The 19,451-nt window shown below is 40.3% G+C and overlaps 1 protein-coding gene and 1 pseudogene across 1 annotated transcript in view; one reads left to right on the plus strand and one right to left on the minus strand.

Annotated features, from left to right (window-relative positions):
- C7H3orf20 (chromosome 7 C3orf20 homolog) overlaps positions 1–19,451 on the minus strand; it is a 73,105-nt gene that overhangs the window by 40,323 nt on the left and 13,331 nt on the right. Inside the window, exons 5-8 of the mRNA XM_041764292.1 lie at positions 10,462–10,597; positions 9,146–9,433; positions 1,107–1,256; positions 203–323 (exon numbers count right to left, since the gene is read on the minus strand). Of these exons, the coding sequence (XP_041620226.1) occupies positions 203–323; positions 1,107–1,256; positions 9,146–9,433; positions 10,462–10,597 (695 nt within the window). The remainder of the gene's footprint in view (positions 1–202; positions 324–1,106; positions 1,257–9,145; positions 9,434–10,461; positions 10,598–19,451) is intronic.
- Positions 3,895–4,828, plus strand: LOC121496066 (annotated as a pseudogene).

Consider the following 19,451-nt stretch of genomic DNA (forward strand, 5'->3'; position numbering starts at 1 on the left):
AAGGTCAGTACCACACCCAACAGTTGCTGTAGGCTGGTGAAAAGTTTACTTCAGTAAGCTCCCAACCACCACTCACTCTAAATGAGACTATACAGCTCCCAAGGGCAAGGCAGTTGTCTTACAGGTAGCCCTCTTGACTCTTACTGCTGGGAAGCCCAAGGAAAGCTGCTGAGGCCACCCCACCTATGCTGTCCATGCCCACCTTATACTCCAGGGAGAGCAAAGTCTCCGTCTTGGAAGTCCAGCTCCATTTGTGGACTACGTAGCCCTTGGAGTCATTGGCAGTCCCACCTTCCTCATCCAAGACCAAGACGTAGGGGCAACTAGGAGAGATACAAAGGTCAGAAGTTGATGCCAGGCCCCTGAAGGAAGTCCAACTCACTACAGACAACAGGCAGGCAGGGTTCTGAGACTCTGTCATAGGTTAGAGGTACCATGAAGTCCAGAGGGCAGCCTCACTTCCTCTGCCTATATGGTCTGAGGCCTCTTCATCTGTTGATGCTACAAGAATGTCAGTCAGAAAGGGCATGTTTGACAGAGATAATGGAGGCTCAGGTCAAACCCAAGAGGGAAGAAATGGAGTGTATGCCCAAAAGTCTGCACATACAAGATCTCAGGTGCCAAAATGGGAATGGGAACATCTATAACACAAGAGTAAGTTATTCCCTCTGAAAACTGATAAGTTTCATAAGTTCCTTATGAAACTGACTTTTGGCTGACAAGAATATGTGCCTCTCTTAAAAGCCCCCACAAAGTGGTACTCATAGCCTCTCCTTCACTTACTGCTGGTATAAAACACTCTTATCCACTAAGTAATTTTTCCATGAATCCAGCCAACAATCCAGATCTTAGTGCTCTGGGGGTACAAGTGGAGTGGGATGGGGGGATTTGCCCTTCTCTTTTACTGTGACATACATCTAGCAAGCGAAGGTCAGCCCTCAAAATACCTACATCCCGGCAGGCCCTACTTTAGCCCTGCCTCACTGTCTTCCTAGACCTCTGGACACTGGTGGACTCTCCTTTTCCCATGGACTACTACCTCAGTGCCTCCCTTTGTCACCATCAGAAACACTTCCATGGGGCTAGGATTCCCCCAAGCCACTCACCGGGCCTTCAGGTTGTAGTAAACATAGCCCTGTCCTTCAGCATTGAACAGAGCCAGAAAGAAGTTGGGTGTGTCATTAAAGAGGTAGGTGATGGTTCTCCCTCTGCAGCACGTGGGGATCTGACACATGGCGATGTTTCCAGAGGGATAGCTGGCAAAAATGGTCAAGGAGAACTAATAGAAAACTCTCCAGGTTCTGCTTTCAGGTGCTCCATTGAAAGTAAGTCTACATGTCAAAATGATAGCTATTTGGTGCATCATTCCTAGTCTTCAAAGACCCTTCTTGCACTTTGGAACATAACCATGTCTCGGGTGCCTTCCTGTATCTTCTTTCTATTTCTCACAACCACCCTGTGGTAGGTAGTATTATCTCCACCTCACAAATGAGTAGGGTTTTCTGGGCTGTGGGACTTTTAGTGCTAAATCCAGGAAAGTCTCAGGCAAACCAGGACAAGTTGCCCATCCTACAGATGAGGAATCCAAGGTGCAGAGAAATTATCTTCCTCACATGACACCACAAGGAAGTGGCAGAACCAGGACCTGAACTCTGAAGCATATTTCTAATGTTGTCAGGCTGCCTCCCATTATGATCAATCTATGAGTAGAGGCAACATCTCTCTGCTCATTTCCTACTAAGGTGACCCCAAGAAACACTGGTCCCAGCTTGAAGGAACACAGTTTGGGTAGCTACTGCAGGAATTTAAGTAGTACCCCAGACAGAAGAATTTCTAGAAAAGAATCTTTCCTTGCCTCTCCCTAGTTTCTGGTGGTTGTCAAGAATCTTCAGCATTGCTTGGTTTATAGATGTACCATTCTAACCTCTGCCTCAGTCATCACAAGGCCTTCTTCCCACTTTGTATGTGTCTGTTTTCTCTTCATTGGATTGGGCCCAACCCTAAGCTAATGTGACCTTATTTTAATTTAATTATATCTGCAATGACCCCACTTCCAAATATGATCATATTCTGAAGTTCTACATGAACATAAATTTTGAAAAGACATTATTCAATCTATTATATCAGGATAACCACTAAAAAAATGACTAAAAATAGGGATAAAGAAAATGAGAAGGGAATAAAAATGGCATGCTACAAAAAAAGTCAATCCAACACAAAAGAAGGTAATAATAGAGGAACTGAAGAACAAAAAAAGATATGATGTATAGAAAATGGATAGTAGGGCAGCCCCAGTGGCGCAGTGGTTTAGTGCTGCCTGCAGCCCAGGGTGTGATCCTGGAGACCCAGGATCGAGTTCCACATCAGGCTCCTTGCATGGAGCCTGATTCTCCCTCTGCCTGTGTCTCTGCCTCTCTCTCTCTCTCTCTCTCTCTCTCTCTCTCTCTCTCTCTGTGTGTGTGTCTCATGAATAAATAAATAAAATCTTTAAAAAAATGGATAGAAAAAAAATTGATAGTAAAATGACAGAATCAAGTCCTTCCGTATCAGGAATTACACTAAATGAAAATGGACTAAATTCAACAAAAGGGTAGAGATTGACAGAAGGGATTTTAAAAAACAAAAAGAAAAGATCCAAAAAAAAAAAGAAGAAGAAAAGATCCAACTATATGTTGTCTACAAGAGGCTTCCTTTGGATCTTTAGATCCAAATACACAACTAGGTTGAAAGTCAAATGATGGAAAAAGATATTCCATGTAAATAGTAACCAAAAGACAGCAGAGGTGGTTATATTGATATCAGAGACAACAGACTTTTAAAATTTTTACAAGATACAAAAAAGAGCATTATATATTGGGAGAAAGGCTGATACCTCAAGAAGATATGACAATTATAGACATATACACACCTAACAACAGAGACCCAAAACATATAAAGCAAAAACTTACAGGAATAAAAAAAGAAACAGTTCTACAATAAAAGTTGGGAGACTTCATTACCTTACATTTAATCAGGGCGAGAATAACTACACAGAATATCAATAAAGAAAGGAGAGAATTTGAACAACACTATAAACCAACTAGACCTAACAGAACACTCCACTCAACAATAGCAGAATACACATTCTTTCTGAGTGCACAAGACCATTCTCTGGTAAAGATATGATAGGCCACAAAACAAGTCTCAATAAATATTAAAAGACTGGAATCTTAGAGAATATCTTCTCTGACAACAGGATAAAACTAGAAATGAATGGCAGAAGGAAATTTGGAAAATTCTCAGATAGGTGCAAATTAAACAATACACCTTTAAACAACCAATGGATAGAGAAGAAATCACAAGGGATATTAGAAAAAGTTGAAGGTGTGAAAACAAAAACACAATATATCAGAACTTATGGGATAAGGCATGGGAATGAGGTCAGAGGGCAGAGTCCAAGGGAGCAGCCACAGAAGCCAGGATGGCTGCTGACATCTGACCTGGGTCAGTGAGGAGCCCTGGGGATCTGGTCCAGGCTGGTGCTCCCATTTTCATCCATGCTTTCGTGCTTCTCACAGGGGATGACCCCCAACTAGGTGATTGCACCTACATTCAAGGTGGACCCAGCAGGTTTTCTATCAGGTGTTCCACCATAATAATGCTGGAGTTAGAAAGTCTCCATTTCTTTACTCCAAACTGGAAAACTTTGTTCCCTGTATATAGAGTAGGAATACTGTTGGTTACAAACTAGCTGGTGTTTAAAACTGAAGATTGTCATGACTGTTTAAGATAAGCTCTCTTCTGAAGTATAACTAATTGACTTGGAAATACTAAGTCAGTTTAATTCCGAGTGCTCAAAGAATCATCCCCACAGGAACACAATATACTTGGTAACTCAAGTTTGCTTTTGGAACCATGAAAATTTTGCTTATTTTTGACTTTGAAAATACAATCATTCATGACAACAGTGACACCTGGATTGTACAGTGCACTCCAGAGAAAAAGCTTCTACAAAATTCTTATAAAAAAGGATTTGGGGCAGAATTTATGGGCAGAATCTTTAAGAATATGGGAAAGGAAGATGTAAGAGAAGATGAAACTAATAGAGCAATGACATCAATATATTTCACTCTAGGGTTGGTGGAACTTTTGAACTTCATAAGAAAGAACCAAGGATAGGGCAGCCCGGGTGGCTCAGCGGTTTGGCACTGCCTTCAGCCCAGGGCATGATCCTGCATGGAGCCTGCTTCTCCCTCTGCCTGTGTCTCTGAGCCTCTCTCCCTCTCTGTCTCTCATGAATAAATAAAATCTTAAAAAAAAAAAGAAAGAAAGAAAGAACAAAGATAAATTTGACTGCATAATTATTTCAGATTCAAATTCAGTCTTCATATATTGGGTTTTAGAAGCTACCAGTTTTCATGATGTGTTTGATAAAGTGTTTACAAATCCAGCAGCTTTTGATAGCAATAGTCATCTCACTGAAAAATTATCACGCTCACTCTTGCAATAGATATCCAGAGAATCTGCAAAACTGTAGTTTTGGTAGAATTTGTAGATTCAGTTACAACAGTTAAAATTTATGAATTATACACAAATTGTTTATATAGGTGATGGTGGAAATGATGTCTGTCCAATAACTTTTTATTTTTTTATTTTTATTTTTTATTTTATTTTTTTGTCCAGTAACTTTTTAAAGGAGAATGATGTTGCCATGTCATGGAAAGGATATACTTTAGAGAAAACTCTTCCCAGAATGTCTCAAAATCTAGAACCTATGGAATCTTCTGTTGTAGTTTTATCTTCAGGTGTTAAAATAATTTCTCACTTACAATTTCTAGCCAAGGAGTAATATGCCAACAACAATAACAACAACAACAACAACAACAACAACAACAACCACCTATGGGATAAAGTGAAACCATCACAGGAAGAAATTTATAGTTCTAAATATCCACATTAAAAGAGAAGAAAGATCTCAAATCTGTAACCATAATTTCCACCTTAGGAACTAGAAAAAGAAGAGCAAATTAAAGTTACAGCTAGCAGAAGGGAGGAAATAATAAAGATCAGAAGATAGAAAAATGGAATGGAGAACAGAAAAACAATAGAAAGCACCAAATCCAAAAGTTAGTTCTTTGAAAAGATCGACAAAATTGAGAAAACATTAAGACTGACTCAGAAATAAAGGAAAATTCAAATTCCTAAAATCAAAAAATGGAGACATTACTACTGATTTTACAGAAATTTTTAAAAATATCATAAGAGAAGTATATGAACAATTGTATACCTACAAGTGAGATAGTTTAGTTGAAAAAACAAATTCCTAGAAACATGCAGAGGGAAATTGCAGGATACAAGATTGACACCCAGAAATCAGTTGTACCTCATGAACATGGGATGTCTTTCCACTTATCTCAGTATTCTTTAATTTATCTCAACAATATTTTGTAGGTTTTAGTGTACAAGTCTGACACCTCCTTGGTAAAATTTATCCCAAAGTATTTTATTCTTTTTTTTTTTAATTTTTTATTTATTTATGATAGTCACAGAGAGACAGAGAGAGAGAGGCAGAGACAAAGGCGGAGGGAGAAGCAGGCTCCATGCACCGGGAGCCTGATGTGGGATTCGATCCCGGGTCTCCAGGATCGCGCCCTGGGCCAAAGGCAGGCGCCAAACCGCTGCGCCACCCAGGGATCCCCAAAGTATTTTATTCTTTTTGATGCTATTGTAGATGACATCATTTCCTTTTGTTTATTGCTTTTTAAAAAATTGTTGTTGCTGTTCATACAGCATTTCAGGTCATTTGTTGCTGGTATTCATGGATTGGAAGACTTAATCTTGTTTACGGCAAAATGCCCCACAGTGATCTATATATTCAGTGCAGTCCATATCAAAATTTCATCAGTCTTTTTTTTGCAAAAACAGAATATTTGATTTTAAAAATCATACAGATTTGCATGGGACCCCAAATTACCAAGTAATCTTGAGAAAAGAACAAAGTTGAAAGAGTCAAACTTTCCAATTTCAACACTTTACTACAAAAATCAAAACACTGTGGCACTGGCATAACAAAAGACATACAATTCAATAGAATAGAATTACAAGTCCAAAAATAAACTCATATATCAATGGTTAACTTTAACAAGGGTGCCAAGACCATTCAATGGTGAAAGAATAGTCTCAAGAAATAGAGGTGGAACAACTGGGTATCACATGAGAAATAATGCAGTTGGATCCTGATCTTACACCATATACAAAAACCAACTGAAAATGGATCAAAGACCTAAATATAAGAGCTATAACTATAAAACTCTTAGAAGGCAATATAGGTACAAGATAGTTTCTTAGGCATGAAACCCAAATTACAAGGAAAAAAAAGAAAAATTAGACTTCATAAAAATTTAAAACTTCCATATATCAAAGGATACTCTCAAGAGAATGAAAAAACACCCCACCTGCAGGATAGGAAAAAAATTTGCAAATCATATATTTGATAAGGATCTAGTATCTATAATATACAAACAATTCTGGCAACTCAGTAAGTAACGGACAATCAAAAAATGGGCAAAGACACATTTCTATAAAGAAGATATACTAAGAAGGCACATGAAGATGCTTGAAATCATTAGTTATTAGGAAAATGCCATTCAAAGCCACAGTGAGATATTACTTTATAGTCCTAGAATGGCTAGAATTTAAAAACTGGAAAATATCAAATGTAGTTCAAGAACGTGGAGAACTTAGAAGTCTCACATATTATATAGGTGGGACTATAAAATGGTATAGCCATTGCAGAAAACATTTTGAAAGTCCTTCTATAAGTTAAACATAGAATTACCATATGACCAGGTAATTCACTTTTGGAATAGATCCAAAAGAATTGAAAACAGGTATGCAGACAAAAACTTCTATAAGAATGGTCATAGCAGTATTGTGCACAATTGCCAAATAGTGGAGAAAACCTAATGTCCATAAGCAAATGAATGGATTAGAAAAAAACTGGACTATCCATATAATAAATTATTATTCAGCCACACAAAGGAAATTCTGAGATGTGCTAAACATGTTGTGACCCTTGAAAACATCCAATGTGAAAAAAGCCAAACACAAAAGGCCACATATTACATGGTTCCATTTATATGAGATGTCCAGAATAGGCAAATAAAAAAAGATGAAAAACAGATTGGTGGTTGCCAAGGCTGGGCTAGGGGAAAAGAGAAAGTGACTGCTGAATGGGCATAGGGTTTTCTTTTGGGGTGATGAAAAGTTTGTGGAACTTGATAGAAGTGATGGTAGCACGACACTAAATAGCACTAACTGCCACTAAATTATATATATTAAAAAGATTTATTTTATATTATGTGAGTTTCACTCCAGTAAAAACAGGAGGTACTGATGTATATTACAACATGGTTGAGGTTTGAAAGCATTATGGTGAGTCAAAGAAGTAAGATACAAAAGGCCACATACTGCATGATCCCATTTATATGAACTATCTGGGGCAGGCAAATGCAGAGGCAAACAGCATGTTAGTGGTTGCCAGGGACTGTAGGGGAGAGGAAATGGGGAGCATCTGCTTACAGACATGGGATTTCCTTTCAGAGTGATGAAAAAGCCCTGGAACTAGATTGTGGAGATGGCTGCACAGCACTGTGAATGTACTTACTGCCATTGAAATACACTCTAAAATAGTTAAAATGAGAAATTTTATGTGATGTACATTTTTCCGTATTAAAAAAAATGTGTACCTCACAGAGTATTTCTGAGTGCTCCACCAATTCCTAAGGGAACAGTGCTAAGGTTTATTTTTAATGTGAGTTTATTTGTGCACAGGGAAAAAGGCCTCGAGGGAAATTTGATGGGAGAATCAGCAGTTGAGGGAAGACATCCAGGAGATGCTGACAACGAAAGAAATGAAACCCAAATGAAATGAATACTGGGGATGGTTCTGGGGTCTACTGCGGACAAAGGAAACCAATCAGGGCTGGGAGCTATCTGGCACCTCAGGGGCAGATGGACCATTTCTACCTGAGAGCTTTGCCCAGCAATCTCCATGAGACTAGAATTAACTGCTGAGCCCAGAAAATGTCTTGATGAGTCAAGCATGCCAGGAGCAGTGCCTGTGGGTTTGGGTGGTCCCACCCTGGAGGACCTCAGGATTCTGGGACAGAGGAAAGAATGAAGGCTGTGCTCTAGCCCACCCCCTCTGGTCGTGCTGGTAACAGAATTCACAGACACAGCTTCCCAAGCTCAGGGAGATGATCTTACTCAAGGAAATGAAGAATCATTTCTTCATTTCAGGAAAGGGGGAAGGGAGGGCCCATGACCCACAGCAAGCAGCAGCTCTCCTGGAAGGGAGCAGGGCTGAGTGGAGTGTGATGAATGGATTCATTTACAGTCAGAGAAACAATAGGACTCCTTTGACAGGATGCTTAAATTCTGAATTCCCAGTTCAGTTAGAGAGGAGGCCAAATGAAGTGAGGGGGGCTATAGCTGGGCAGGCCTGGCTGGGCAGCCTGTGGGATAGTTCAGAGAGCTCCCTCTCCTCCTAAAGCACGGGACACTGTGACCCACTGGTTTTATTATTAAACAAGGCCCCTTTCCATCCCCATCTCCTGCTCTCTGCTGCAGGAAACAATTCTGGAAGGCATGACAATTGTGCCAGAAGGAGGGCTCTAAATAGAGGTGAAATGGCCCTGAACCCAGGCCTGGCTCTGCCACCAAATTCCTTTTGTGACACTGAAGTGAGTGACACCATCCATTCCTAATGAAGGGATGTCTGGCTTAGTGGCTCCTCTCTTTGATGTCTCATCTGGCTCAGACTGCAGAATCTGGAATAAGTGCTTTGCCTTCTCTGGTCTCAGAGCCTTGCCACCAAATGGACTGGGCATCTTGTCCAGCCCCACTGCCTATTGGGGAGTAGGTGACAGGACCCCTGCAAGGAACACAGGGGTCCAAGGCAACTTCCTGATGCATTGCTTCCCACCCAGACATTCCCTAAAGGGAGCCTTCTCTGACCTGAAAAATGCTTAATATCCTGGAGAACCTGTCACCAGGCTTCTCTGGTCAGTTGAAAAGCCAAACTAAATACCCAGGTGTATTCAAGCCTGGGACTTTTCTGGGCTGAGTTGCTGGGGAGAAGGGGCAGCATCAAATAAAAGGATACTACACAAAGGAGGACCCATCATAGAAGGTGTAATGCAACTTGATGACCTTCTTGGATACCTTCCAGTCCTGAGAATGCCAGCTGAAGTGAGGATGGTGGTAGACAAGAGGCTGGTGAGGGGTGGGAGTGGATGTCTGAGCACCCGGAAGGTGAGAGTGGTGGGAGCTCAGGGTCTGAGCGTCCCCTTTCGGGGTTGACATTAGATGAGAGGGCACCTTTGCCCTGTAGTTGCGAAAGATCATGGGGTAGGAGAAATTCCTCCCTTTCCACGAGGCCCTTTCAGCTTCTCTGCAGGGAAGGAGACCAACATATCTTCTAGCCACTTGGCTCCTCTCACCAGGGACACTTTCTCTACAGCCCCTGTCCAGTTCCCAAGACTCTCATCCCCATTTCCTGTCTTCAAAGTACCGGTGCCCATCCCCATTTTCCCTTGTCCTTAAAGGCAAGAATTTTAGGAAGAACTGGGAAGGTCCTGTTGCCCCTCTGAAACCAGTCCTTGCCTGACTTCCACCTTTAGCAATGGGGTGAGGACCCATGCAGTGGGACTGAATACAGAAGGGGGACCCAGTAGAGGGAGGTGGAGGCTCTGCTCAATCCCCACTCCTGAGGTTACAAGGAAAGAACTTCCTTCCAGAATATTACAGTAAGGGGCAAGCTGGGTGGCTTCCTTCCTCCCATGTTCTATAGCTGCAGTAATGGCCCATGGGAGAACAAGACATATCCCTTAGATGGGGCTAGGTTTTAAATCCTTAATGGCCCATGGTCTGAGCCTTTGGAGAAATATAGACTATCCTACTAGAACTTGTGAGACCCAGAATCATTAGATATCATCACCCATGTCAGTGTTTTTTGTTTGCCCCGAAAGGACTTTTGCTGCTGTTACAGGAAATCATCTGACAAATTATGTTAAGAAATAAACTTTCAGGGCACAAAGCCTAAAAAGTGTAAGGAGCCCTGTACAGGGTGAGGAGGCAAAGATCAATGCCCTTGGGTCAGGTCCACAAAACTATGGGACCTCTGGTAATGGCTTACCCGTCTGTTCGGGCTGCCTCAGTTTCCTCATCCGCAAAATGGGCATACCCCGTCTTCCTCATCAGGTTGTAGTGAGGACTGAAAAGGACTGAGTGGGGAGAGATTGGGGATGGGAGTGTGTGTGAGGGACGGCCATCACCCCTGTCACTGTCGTTGGGGGCACTGTGTAGCTGGCACTTCCTGGCACCGCTCAGACACTTCTGTGAATTCCCCCCTTCATGCACACAGGTGGCTGGTGACCATACCCAACTCTCACATCCACCCCCAGCCACTGAGGCGCTCACATATGGCGACACATCTCCTGCAGTTTCTCCCGGGCCTCAGGGCAGGGGTCGTTGAACTCCATACTGTCAGAGGCAGAGATTCCAGCTCCTCGTTGTAAGGGTGCTATGGTTATGTCTTCTAAGATTTTTGATTTACCTGTGGTTGGAGAGGAAGAGCTTAGGGGGGAGGGGGAGGTTAGAGAATGATTTCTTAAAGATGTCATGTTCACATGGGGGTGAGGCAGCAGGGAGAGCAGGAGAGCAGCATCTCCTGAGGGTCAAAATAATTGGGGGCATCATTCATGCTTCCTAGGGACAGGAATCCCTGGCTCTCGCTCTGCAAGTCAACTAAACATGCATTAGGAACAGACATGTGCAGAGTGACGAACTCAGGAACCTGTGCACGTGACTGCCATGGATGCTGAAGTGGTTCCCTTCTGGCACTTCTGATTAAAGAACAGAAAGTCTCTGGGGCACCTGAGTGGCTCAGTTGGTTAAGCATTCAACTCTTGATTTCAGCTCTGGTCGTGATCTCAGGGTAGTGAGATCGAGCCCCACATCAAGCTCCATGCTATGTGTAGAGTCTGCTTAATGCTCTCTCCCAGGGCGCTTAGGTGGTGCAATCAGTTGAGCATCCAACTCTTGATTTTGGCTGAGGTCATGATCTCAGCGTTGTGAGATCAAGCCTCACATGGAGCCCCGTGTTGGGCTTTGGGTCAGTGGGGAGCCTGCTTCTTTCCCTCTGTCCACTCATCCCCCACCAAAAAAAAAAAAAAAAGTCTCAGTTCCAACTCAATCAGCCATAACACTTCTCTGATGTATTTCGACTGAGATTTGGACTGAAATGTTTTCTTATACATTGTGGTAAACTACACATCACAAAAATTTATCATCCTAACCATTTTTACTACAGACGGTTCTGTGGTATTAAATACATTCATACTTTTGTGCAACTGTCACCACCATCTATCTCTATAAACCCTTTTTCATCTTGTAAAATTAAAACTCTTATCCATTAAACAATAACTCCCATTCTCCACTCCCCCAGCCTCTGGCAACTACCACTCTACTTTCTGTCTTTATGAGTCCAACTACTCTAAGTACCTCATATAAGTAGAGTCATGTAGTATCTGTCTTTTTGTGCCTGGCTTATTTCACTTAGCATAATGTCTTCAGTGTTCCTCTGCATTATATCATGTGTCAAAACTTCCTTCCTTTTTAAGGCTGAGCAATATTCCACTGTGTGGATAGGCCACATTTTCTTTACCCATTTATCCACTGACAGACACTTGGGTTGCTTCCATGTTTCAGCTATTGTGAGTAATGCTGCTACGAACATGGGTGTGCACATATCTCACTGAGATCCTGCTTTCAGTTCTTCTGAGTATATACCCAGAAGTGGAATTACTGGATTATATGGTAATTCCATTTTTACTTTTTTGAGGAAAAGCCACAGTTTTCCATTCCAGCCACACCATTTTGCATTCCCACCAGCAGTGTATAAGCATTCCAGTATCTCTATATTCTCTCCAACTCTTGTTTTCTGGTGTTTTGTTTGTTGTTGTTGTTTTTATATAGCAGACATCCTACTGGGGATGAGGGAGTATTTCATTGTAGTTTTTGATTTGCATTTCCCTAATGAGTGATGGTGAACATTTTTTCACGTGCTTGTTGACCATCTGTATATCTCCCTTAGAAAAAAGTACATTCAAATCCTGTGTCCATTTTTGAGTCAGGTTGTTTCTCTTTGCTGTTGTTTTTAGAAGTTCTCTATTTGGTTTGAATTATAATTATAGATATATGATTTGCAAATACTTCCTCAAATTCTGCCTTTTTACTCTATGGATAGTATCTGTTGATGTACAAAATTTAAAAATTTTCACAAAGTCCAATTTGTTCATTTTTTTTTTGTTGCTGTACCATATCCAAGAAATCATTGCCAAATCCAGTGTCATGAAGCCTATGCCCATGTTTTCTTCTAAGAATTTTATTGTTGTAGGTCTTGTATTTAGTTCCTTGACCCATTTGAGTTAATTTTTGTACGTATTATTAGATAAGGATCCAATTTCATTCATTTGCATGTGGAAATCCAGTTTTCCTATGCTAGTCATTGAAAAGACTGAATGCCCCATTGAATGGTGTTAGCATTCTTGTCAAAAATCATTTGACCATATATATAAAGATTTATTCTTGGGGTCTCTATTCTAATCTGTTGGTCTATATGTCTATCTTTATATGCCAGTATCACACTGTTTTGGTTGCTGTATCTTTGTAGTAAGTTATGAAAAAAGGAAATGTGAGTCCTGCAATTTTGTTCTTTTTCAAGATTGTTTTAGTTCTTTGGGGGCACTGAGACTCCACATGAATTTTAAGAGGAGTTTTCCTATTTCTGCAAAAAAATATCATTAGGATTTTGATAGGGACTGCTTTGAATCTGTAAATCCTTCTGGATAGCATTAACATTTTAACAATTTTAACTCTTCCAACTCATAAATATAAGATATACTTCCATTTGTTTGTTTTTTTCTTTAACTACTTTCAGTAATGATTTGTAGCTTTCATTGTACAAGTCTTTCATTTCCTTGGTTAATTCCTAGAGTATTTTGCTCTTTTTTTCTGCTATTGTAAATGGAATGTTTTTGTAATTTCCTTTCCAGAGTGTTGTTTGTATATGAAAATGAACTGATCCGTGTATTGTTGTATCCTGCTACTTTGATAAATTCATTTATTCTATTGGGTGCAATATTTATGGTTTTTTTAATATAAGATCATATTATCTGCAAACAGACAATTTTAATTCTTCCTTTCTAATTTGAATGTCTTTTATTCCTTTTCTTGTCAATCTTGCTATGGCTAGAACTTCCGGTTCTATGTTGAATAGAAGGGGTGAAAGTGGGCATCTTTGCCTTATTCCTGATCTTAGAAGAAAAGCTTTCAGTCTTTCACTATTATGATGTTCGCTTTATGTTTTTCATATATGACCATGTGAAGGTAGTTTACTCCTATTCCTAGTCACAGAGTGTTTTTTTTTTTTATCATGAAAGAGTGTTGATTGCCAAATACTTTTTCTGCGTCACTTGAGATGATTGTATGTTTTTTTTTCCCCTTCATTCTGTGATTGAGTTTTGTGTGTTGAACCACCCTTGCATTTCAAGAACCTGCTCGGTGTCATGGTGTTAAATCCCTAATGCGCTGTTGAGTTGTGTTGCTAATATTTTGTTGAAGATTTTTGCATCAATGTTCATAAAGAATATTGTCTTTAGTTTTCTTTTATTGTAATGTCTTTGTCTGGTTCTGATATCAGAGTAAAGCTGGCCTCACAGAATGAGATGGGAAGTGTTCTCTCTTCTTTTTGGGGGAAAGCTTGAGAATGATTGTAATTAGTTCTTTAAATGTTTGGTAGAATTCACCACTGAAGCCATTAAATCTAGGGCTTTTTATAGTTGAGAAATTTTTTTTTAAGATTTACTTATTTATTTGAGAGAGAGTGTGCATGTGTGTGTGAGTGCCAGGAGGGACAGAGAGGGAGACAAGCAGACTCCTGCCAAGTGGGGAATCGAGGCAGGGCTCAACCACAGGACCCTGAGATCATGACCCATGCTGAAACCAAGAGTCAGATGCTCAGCTGACTGAGTCACCCAGGCACCTCTTTGTTGGAAGAGTTTTTATTACTGATTTAATCTCCTTAGTATTCATAGGTCTACCAAAATTTTCCACTTCTTCCTGATTTAATCTTGGTTGATTTTGTGTTTCTAGGAATCTGTCCATTTCATGCAAGTTATCCAATTTGTTGGTGTATAATTGTTCATTGTACTCTCTTCTCTCATAATCTTTTTTATTTTTATAGAATCAGTGATAGAGTACCCACTTTCAATTCATTTTAGTTATGAGTCTTCTTTTTTTCTTAGTTTATCTAGCTAAAGGTTTGTCCATTGTGTTGATCTTTTCAAAGAATCAACTTTTGATTTCATTGATTTTCTCTATTTTTTAAATTCTCTTATTTCTCTCTATTCTAATCTTTATTTTTTCCTTTTCTAGCTTTGGTTTTAGATTCTTTTCCTAGTTCTTTAAATTGTAAATTTAGGTTTTTAAGTTTGATGTCTTTCTTTTTTTTTAAGATTTTATTTATTTATTAATGAGAGACACACGGGGGGGTGGGGGGGAGAATGGCAGAGACACAGGCAGAATGAGAAGCATGCTCCATGCAGGGAGCCTGACATGGGACTCAATTCCAGGTCTCCAGGATCATGCCCTGGGCTGAAGGCGGCGCTAGACCAGAGCCACCCAGGCTGCCCATCTTTCTTATGTTTTAATTAAGTATTTGTGACTGTAAATTCCTCCTAGTACTACTTCTGTTGCATCCTGTAGGTTTGTAGCATCATATATGATGCTCTCATTTTCATTCATCTCTAAGTATTTTCTAATTTCTCTTGTGATTTCTTTGTTAATCTATTGGTTGCTTAAGAATGTGTTATTTACAGGGCACCTGGGTGGCTCAGTTAATTAAACACCTGGCTCTTGATTTTGGCTCAGGTCATGATCTCGGGGTTGTGAGACTATGCTCTGTGTCAGGCTCTGTATTCAGCGTAGAGTCTGCTTGAAATTCTCTCTCCCTCTCCCTCTGTCCTTCCTCCTGCACTCTCTCTAAAAATAGATAAAATCTTTAAAGAATATGTTATTTACTTTCCACAACTTTGTGTTTTTTTCTAGTTTTCCTTCTGTTATTGCCTTCTAGCTTCAACTCATTGTGGTCAGAAAAGATACTTGTATGATATCTATCTTTTTAAACTAATTGAGATAATCTATGGCCTAACATATAACCCACCCTGAAAAATGTCCAATGGCACTTGAGAAGAATGTGCATTGTTCTTGTTGTTTGTGTTCTAATTGGTTAATTGTGTTATTTAATTCCTCTATTTCCCTACTTATCTTCTGCCTGGTTGTTTTTCCATTATTATAAGGGTACTGAAAATTCCGACCATTACTGTAGAACTCTCTTGTCTTTGTTCTGTCAGTTTTTGCTTCAGAGAACTATATATTTTATGCTTCAGATATTTTTATGGTCTGTCATTAGGTGCATTAAATATTTACACTATCTTCTCGCATTGAAACTTTTATTAATACACAGTGTCCTTTGTCTCCTGTAGCTTTTTTAAAATTTAAAGTCTATTTTGTCTGATACTTGTATTGTAACCCCTGCTCTCTTTGCATAGAATTTCTTTTTCCATCCTTTCACCTTCAATGGGTGCCTCTGGATCTCAAGTGAATCTCTTACAGATCATGTGTTCTTATCCATTCTGCTGATCTCTATCTTTTGATTGGAGAATTTAGTCTATTTACATTTAAAATAATTACCAATGAGGGACTTCTACATTGTACTTTTTGCTTACTATATGTCATATGACTTTTGCCCCTCATATCCTGCAATACTGTTTTCTTTATATTGATTGTCATGAAAGGTTTAAATTTCTTTCTCATTTGCTTTTTTGTATATTCTATAGGTATTTTCTTTGTGGTTACAATGGGAATTACATTTAACATCCTAAGGTTCTAACACTCTAATTTGAATTTTTACCAGCTCAAGTTCAGTAACACACAAAAACTCTCCTCCTTTACAGCTTCATCCCAAACCCTTTCAGTCATCATAAGATTATATCTTTATATGTTATGGGCACCAAAACATAAAATAACAATCTTTTAAATGTATTAGTCTTTTAAATTACATAGAAAACAAGATTTGTAGTTACCAACCAAAGTTACAGTAATACTAGATTTTACACTAATTATTTTTATTTAAATGTATTAGTCTTTTAAATCTTGTGAGAAACAAAAAGTGCAGTTACAAACCAGTTACAATAATCTTAGCTTTTATAATTACTCATGTCTTTACTTTTATTGAGATCTTTATTTCTCCATACAGCTTCAAGGTACTGTCTAGTGTCCTTTCATTTCACCTTGCAGAACTCCCTTGAGCATTTCTTGAAGGGTATGTCTAGTGGTCATGAACTCCCTTGGGTTTTGTCAATCTGGGGAATTTTTAATATCTCCCTCACTTCTGAAGGACAGTTTTGCTGAAAAAAGGATTCTTAGGGGATCCCTGGGTGGCACAGCGGTTTGGCGCCTGCCTTTGGCCCAGGGCGCGATCCTGGAGACCCGGGATCAAATCCCACATCGGGCTCCCGGTGCATGGAGCCTGCTTCTCCCTCTGCCTGTGTCTCTGCCTCTCTCTCTCTCTCTCTCTCTCTCTCTCTCTCTCTCTGTGACTATCATAAATAAATAAAAATTTTAAAAAAAGGATTCTTAGCTGACAGGGTTTTTTTTTAAAGATTTTATTTGTTTATTCATGAGAGATACAGAGATAGAGATAGAGATAGAGAGAGAGAGAGAGAGGCAGAGACACAGGTAAGAGGAAGAAGCAGGCTCCATGCAGGGAGCCTGATGTGGGACTCAATCCTGGGTCTCCAGGACCAGGCCCTGGACTGAAGGTGGCGCTAAACCGCTGAGCCACCCTGGCTGCCCTGACAGGGTTTTTATTTCCCCTTTAAACACTCAGAAGATACAGGCCCAGTGCCTTGTGGCCTCCAAAGTTTCTGATGGGAAATCTGCTGACAATCTTATTGAAAATTCCTTGGATGTGATGATTTCCAGGCTCTCTGTCATTGTCTTTAGAAAGTGGTTATAATGTGTCTTGGTGTGGATCTCTTTGAGTTTTTTCTTGCTGTTTTCCAGGTTCTCTGTCATTGTCTTTAGAAAGTGGTTATAATGTGTCTTGGTGTGGATCTCTTTGAGTTTGTGTTACTTGGTGTCTGTCAAACTTCTCCGATGTTTATACTCACATCTTTCACCAAGTTTGGGAAGTTCAGCCAACATTTCTTCAAATATTCTCACTGTCCCTTTCTTTCTCCTTCTGAGCCTCCCACAATGTGCATGTTGTTCTCTTTGATGGTGTCCCACAGGTCCCTTAGACTCCATTCATTTAAAATATATATATATATATTCTTTCTGTTCTTCAGATTCAATATTTCAATTGTTGTATCTTCAACTTTGCTTATTCTTTCTTCTACCTGGTAAAATCTGTGGGTGGTAATGTTTTGTGCTAATTGCACTTATTTTCAGTTATCCCCCTGTGGCAGGTGTTAGTTGGAATAAGAAATGGTGACATGAAATTGTGGAGGTGGCCCTCCATGACTGAAATTCCAGAGGCATCTATTCAGGATCACATGTTTCTAAGCCTCTGCCACCCACCCAACTGAAGCCATATGCTCTCACTTAATATATGCAGGCTCAACTTCATGCATGAAAATTGGTTCTAAGCCAAACCCACTAGTTAGGCCCCAACTGAGCCCTGAACACTTCAGAATGAAGTCTTCCTCACTGTCAGCAAGTCTTGGGGTTTCTGGCTGGTGCTTGGATACCATCTCTGGTATCTACCACTATGAGTGGTTCCTGGTCCCTTACCCCACTTCTCCTGCCACCAAAGACCAGAGACTTGGCTCTGAGTCCCAGCTAGCAGCTGGCTGACCTCCTGGAAAATCTTCTAGTCTGACCATTCATGTCTGGCTTGGCCCTAGGTGCCTTGGGTCCTTGAGGGTGACAGCCTCTTGCACTAACCAGGAACCATTGTTGACAGATTTCTCTCAGTTCTCCTTCTATAATGTTGGCCTACTTTCCACAAATAGCTGTTGTTCCCTCAGGGAGTAGGCTCAACTCCTGAAGCCTGTCTGCTCCAAGTCGGCCTGGCCCTAGAACTGCAAAGGGGGCAGTTGGTAAGGTATGATAGCACATGTGTATGAACAGATAACAGAGCCTAATATCCAAAGTGGACTATAACCATAATAACTCTACAATATGTCCAAACTGGAAAAGTTTTTAGAGTGAAAGGGAGCATCATTAATTGTTATGTCAGGAAAATAAACATAAATTGGGACATTCCTGTGCAAGATGGGTCACATAGTTACATATAAACTATTAGGGAAAGTTAATCATCCATTCTAGCATGCATGTGTGAGACTAATTTCCAAATATCTCAAGAACCTATAAAAAATGCAGCACCATGAACACACATCTAGTGAGAACAATGCAACATCATGACAAATCACATCTCAGTGGGGTAGCAGAGTGAAAAAACAGCCAGACAGACAAAGAGACCAACAGAAGGCATCATCCTCAGGGTCATTAGGAGGGAAAATCATGAAATCACTGTGTATCTTGAAGATACTTTGTTTTCTCTCAAAGGGATTGTGTTTAATTATGGCCAGTTTGGGAATGGATATAATAAAACCAGGAGCACATAAAGTGGGATGCTAGAAACAATGCTGTGGGTTACTGAGAGAAAGCATATCAACAGAGGTAAAGGAACTGTGGAAATGACACGGGGCAGCTGAGTCTACTTCAAGCAAGGTTGCTGAAGACATCAGCTCCATTAGGGAAGGTATTCTTTGTCTTAGAGTCCACATGTGTACCCCCAGGATTTAGGACAGTGAATGACAACCAGCAAATGCTCACTGAACATTTGTTCACTGACTGAAAGGATATAGGGTCAGCTTGATATGGAGAATGAGGCCTGGAGGAAAGCAAATCACACGACCAGCCAGGGGCAGGGTCAGAAATAAAATCCAACGTCTCAACTTCCAGCCTTACCTCCAGTGTCTGTGGAAGTCAATTAGACAGTCTTTGAGCATTCCTCCTTTATGTTGATCCTCCCACCACCTCTTTGCAAATATAGCCCTTCCTCATCTACCCCATTCCACCATCTGCCATCACAGGGTGCAGGAAACCAGAAGTTCCATAAGATCTTGCCCTGCTCTCTCCAGCAGCAACTTCTTTCTCCTCTGAGCTTTTGGCTGCAAAATTGCTGCTATACTGTTTGGCCTCGTCTACCACCTCTTTCTTTCTGTTGTGTGTCTTCCTCAGTGGAAATAGCAGGGCCCTCTATTCTCTCCTTCCTGCATGAACTGGCCCAACTGGGACATTCTGTTAGGTCTGGTATCCAAATACCCCTCTGCAGATAC

Source organism: Vulpes lagopus, chromosome 7, assembly GCF_018345385.1.
Source record: "Vulpes lagopus strain Blue_001 chromosome 7, ASM1834538v1, whole genome shotgun sequence".
In the NCBI taxonomy this organism is placed as follows: Eukaryota; Metazoa; Chordata; class Mammalia; order Carnivora; family Canidae; genus Vulpes; species Vulpes lagopus.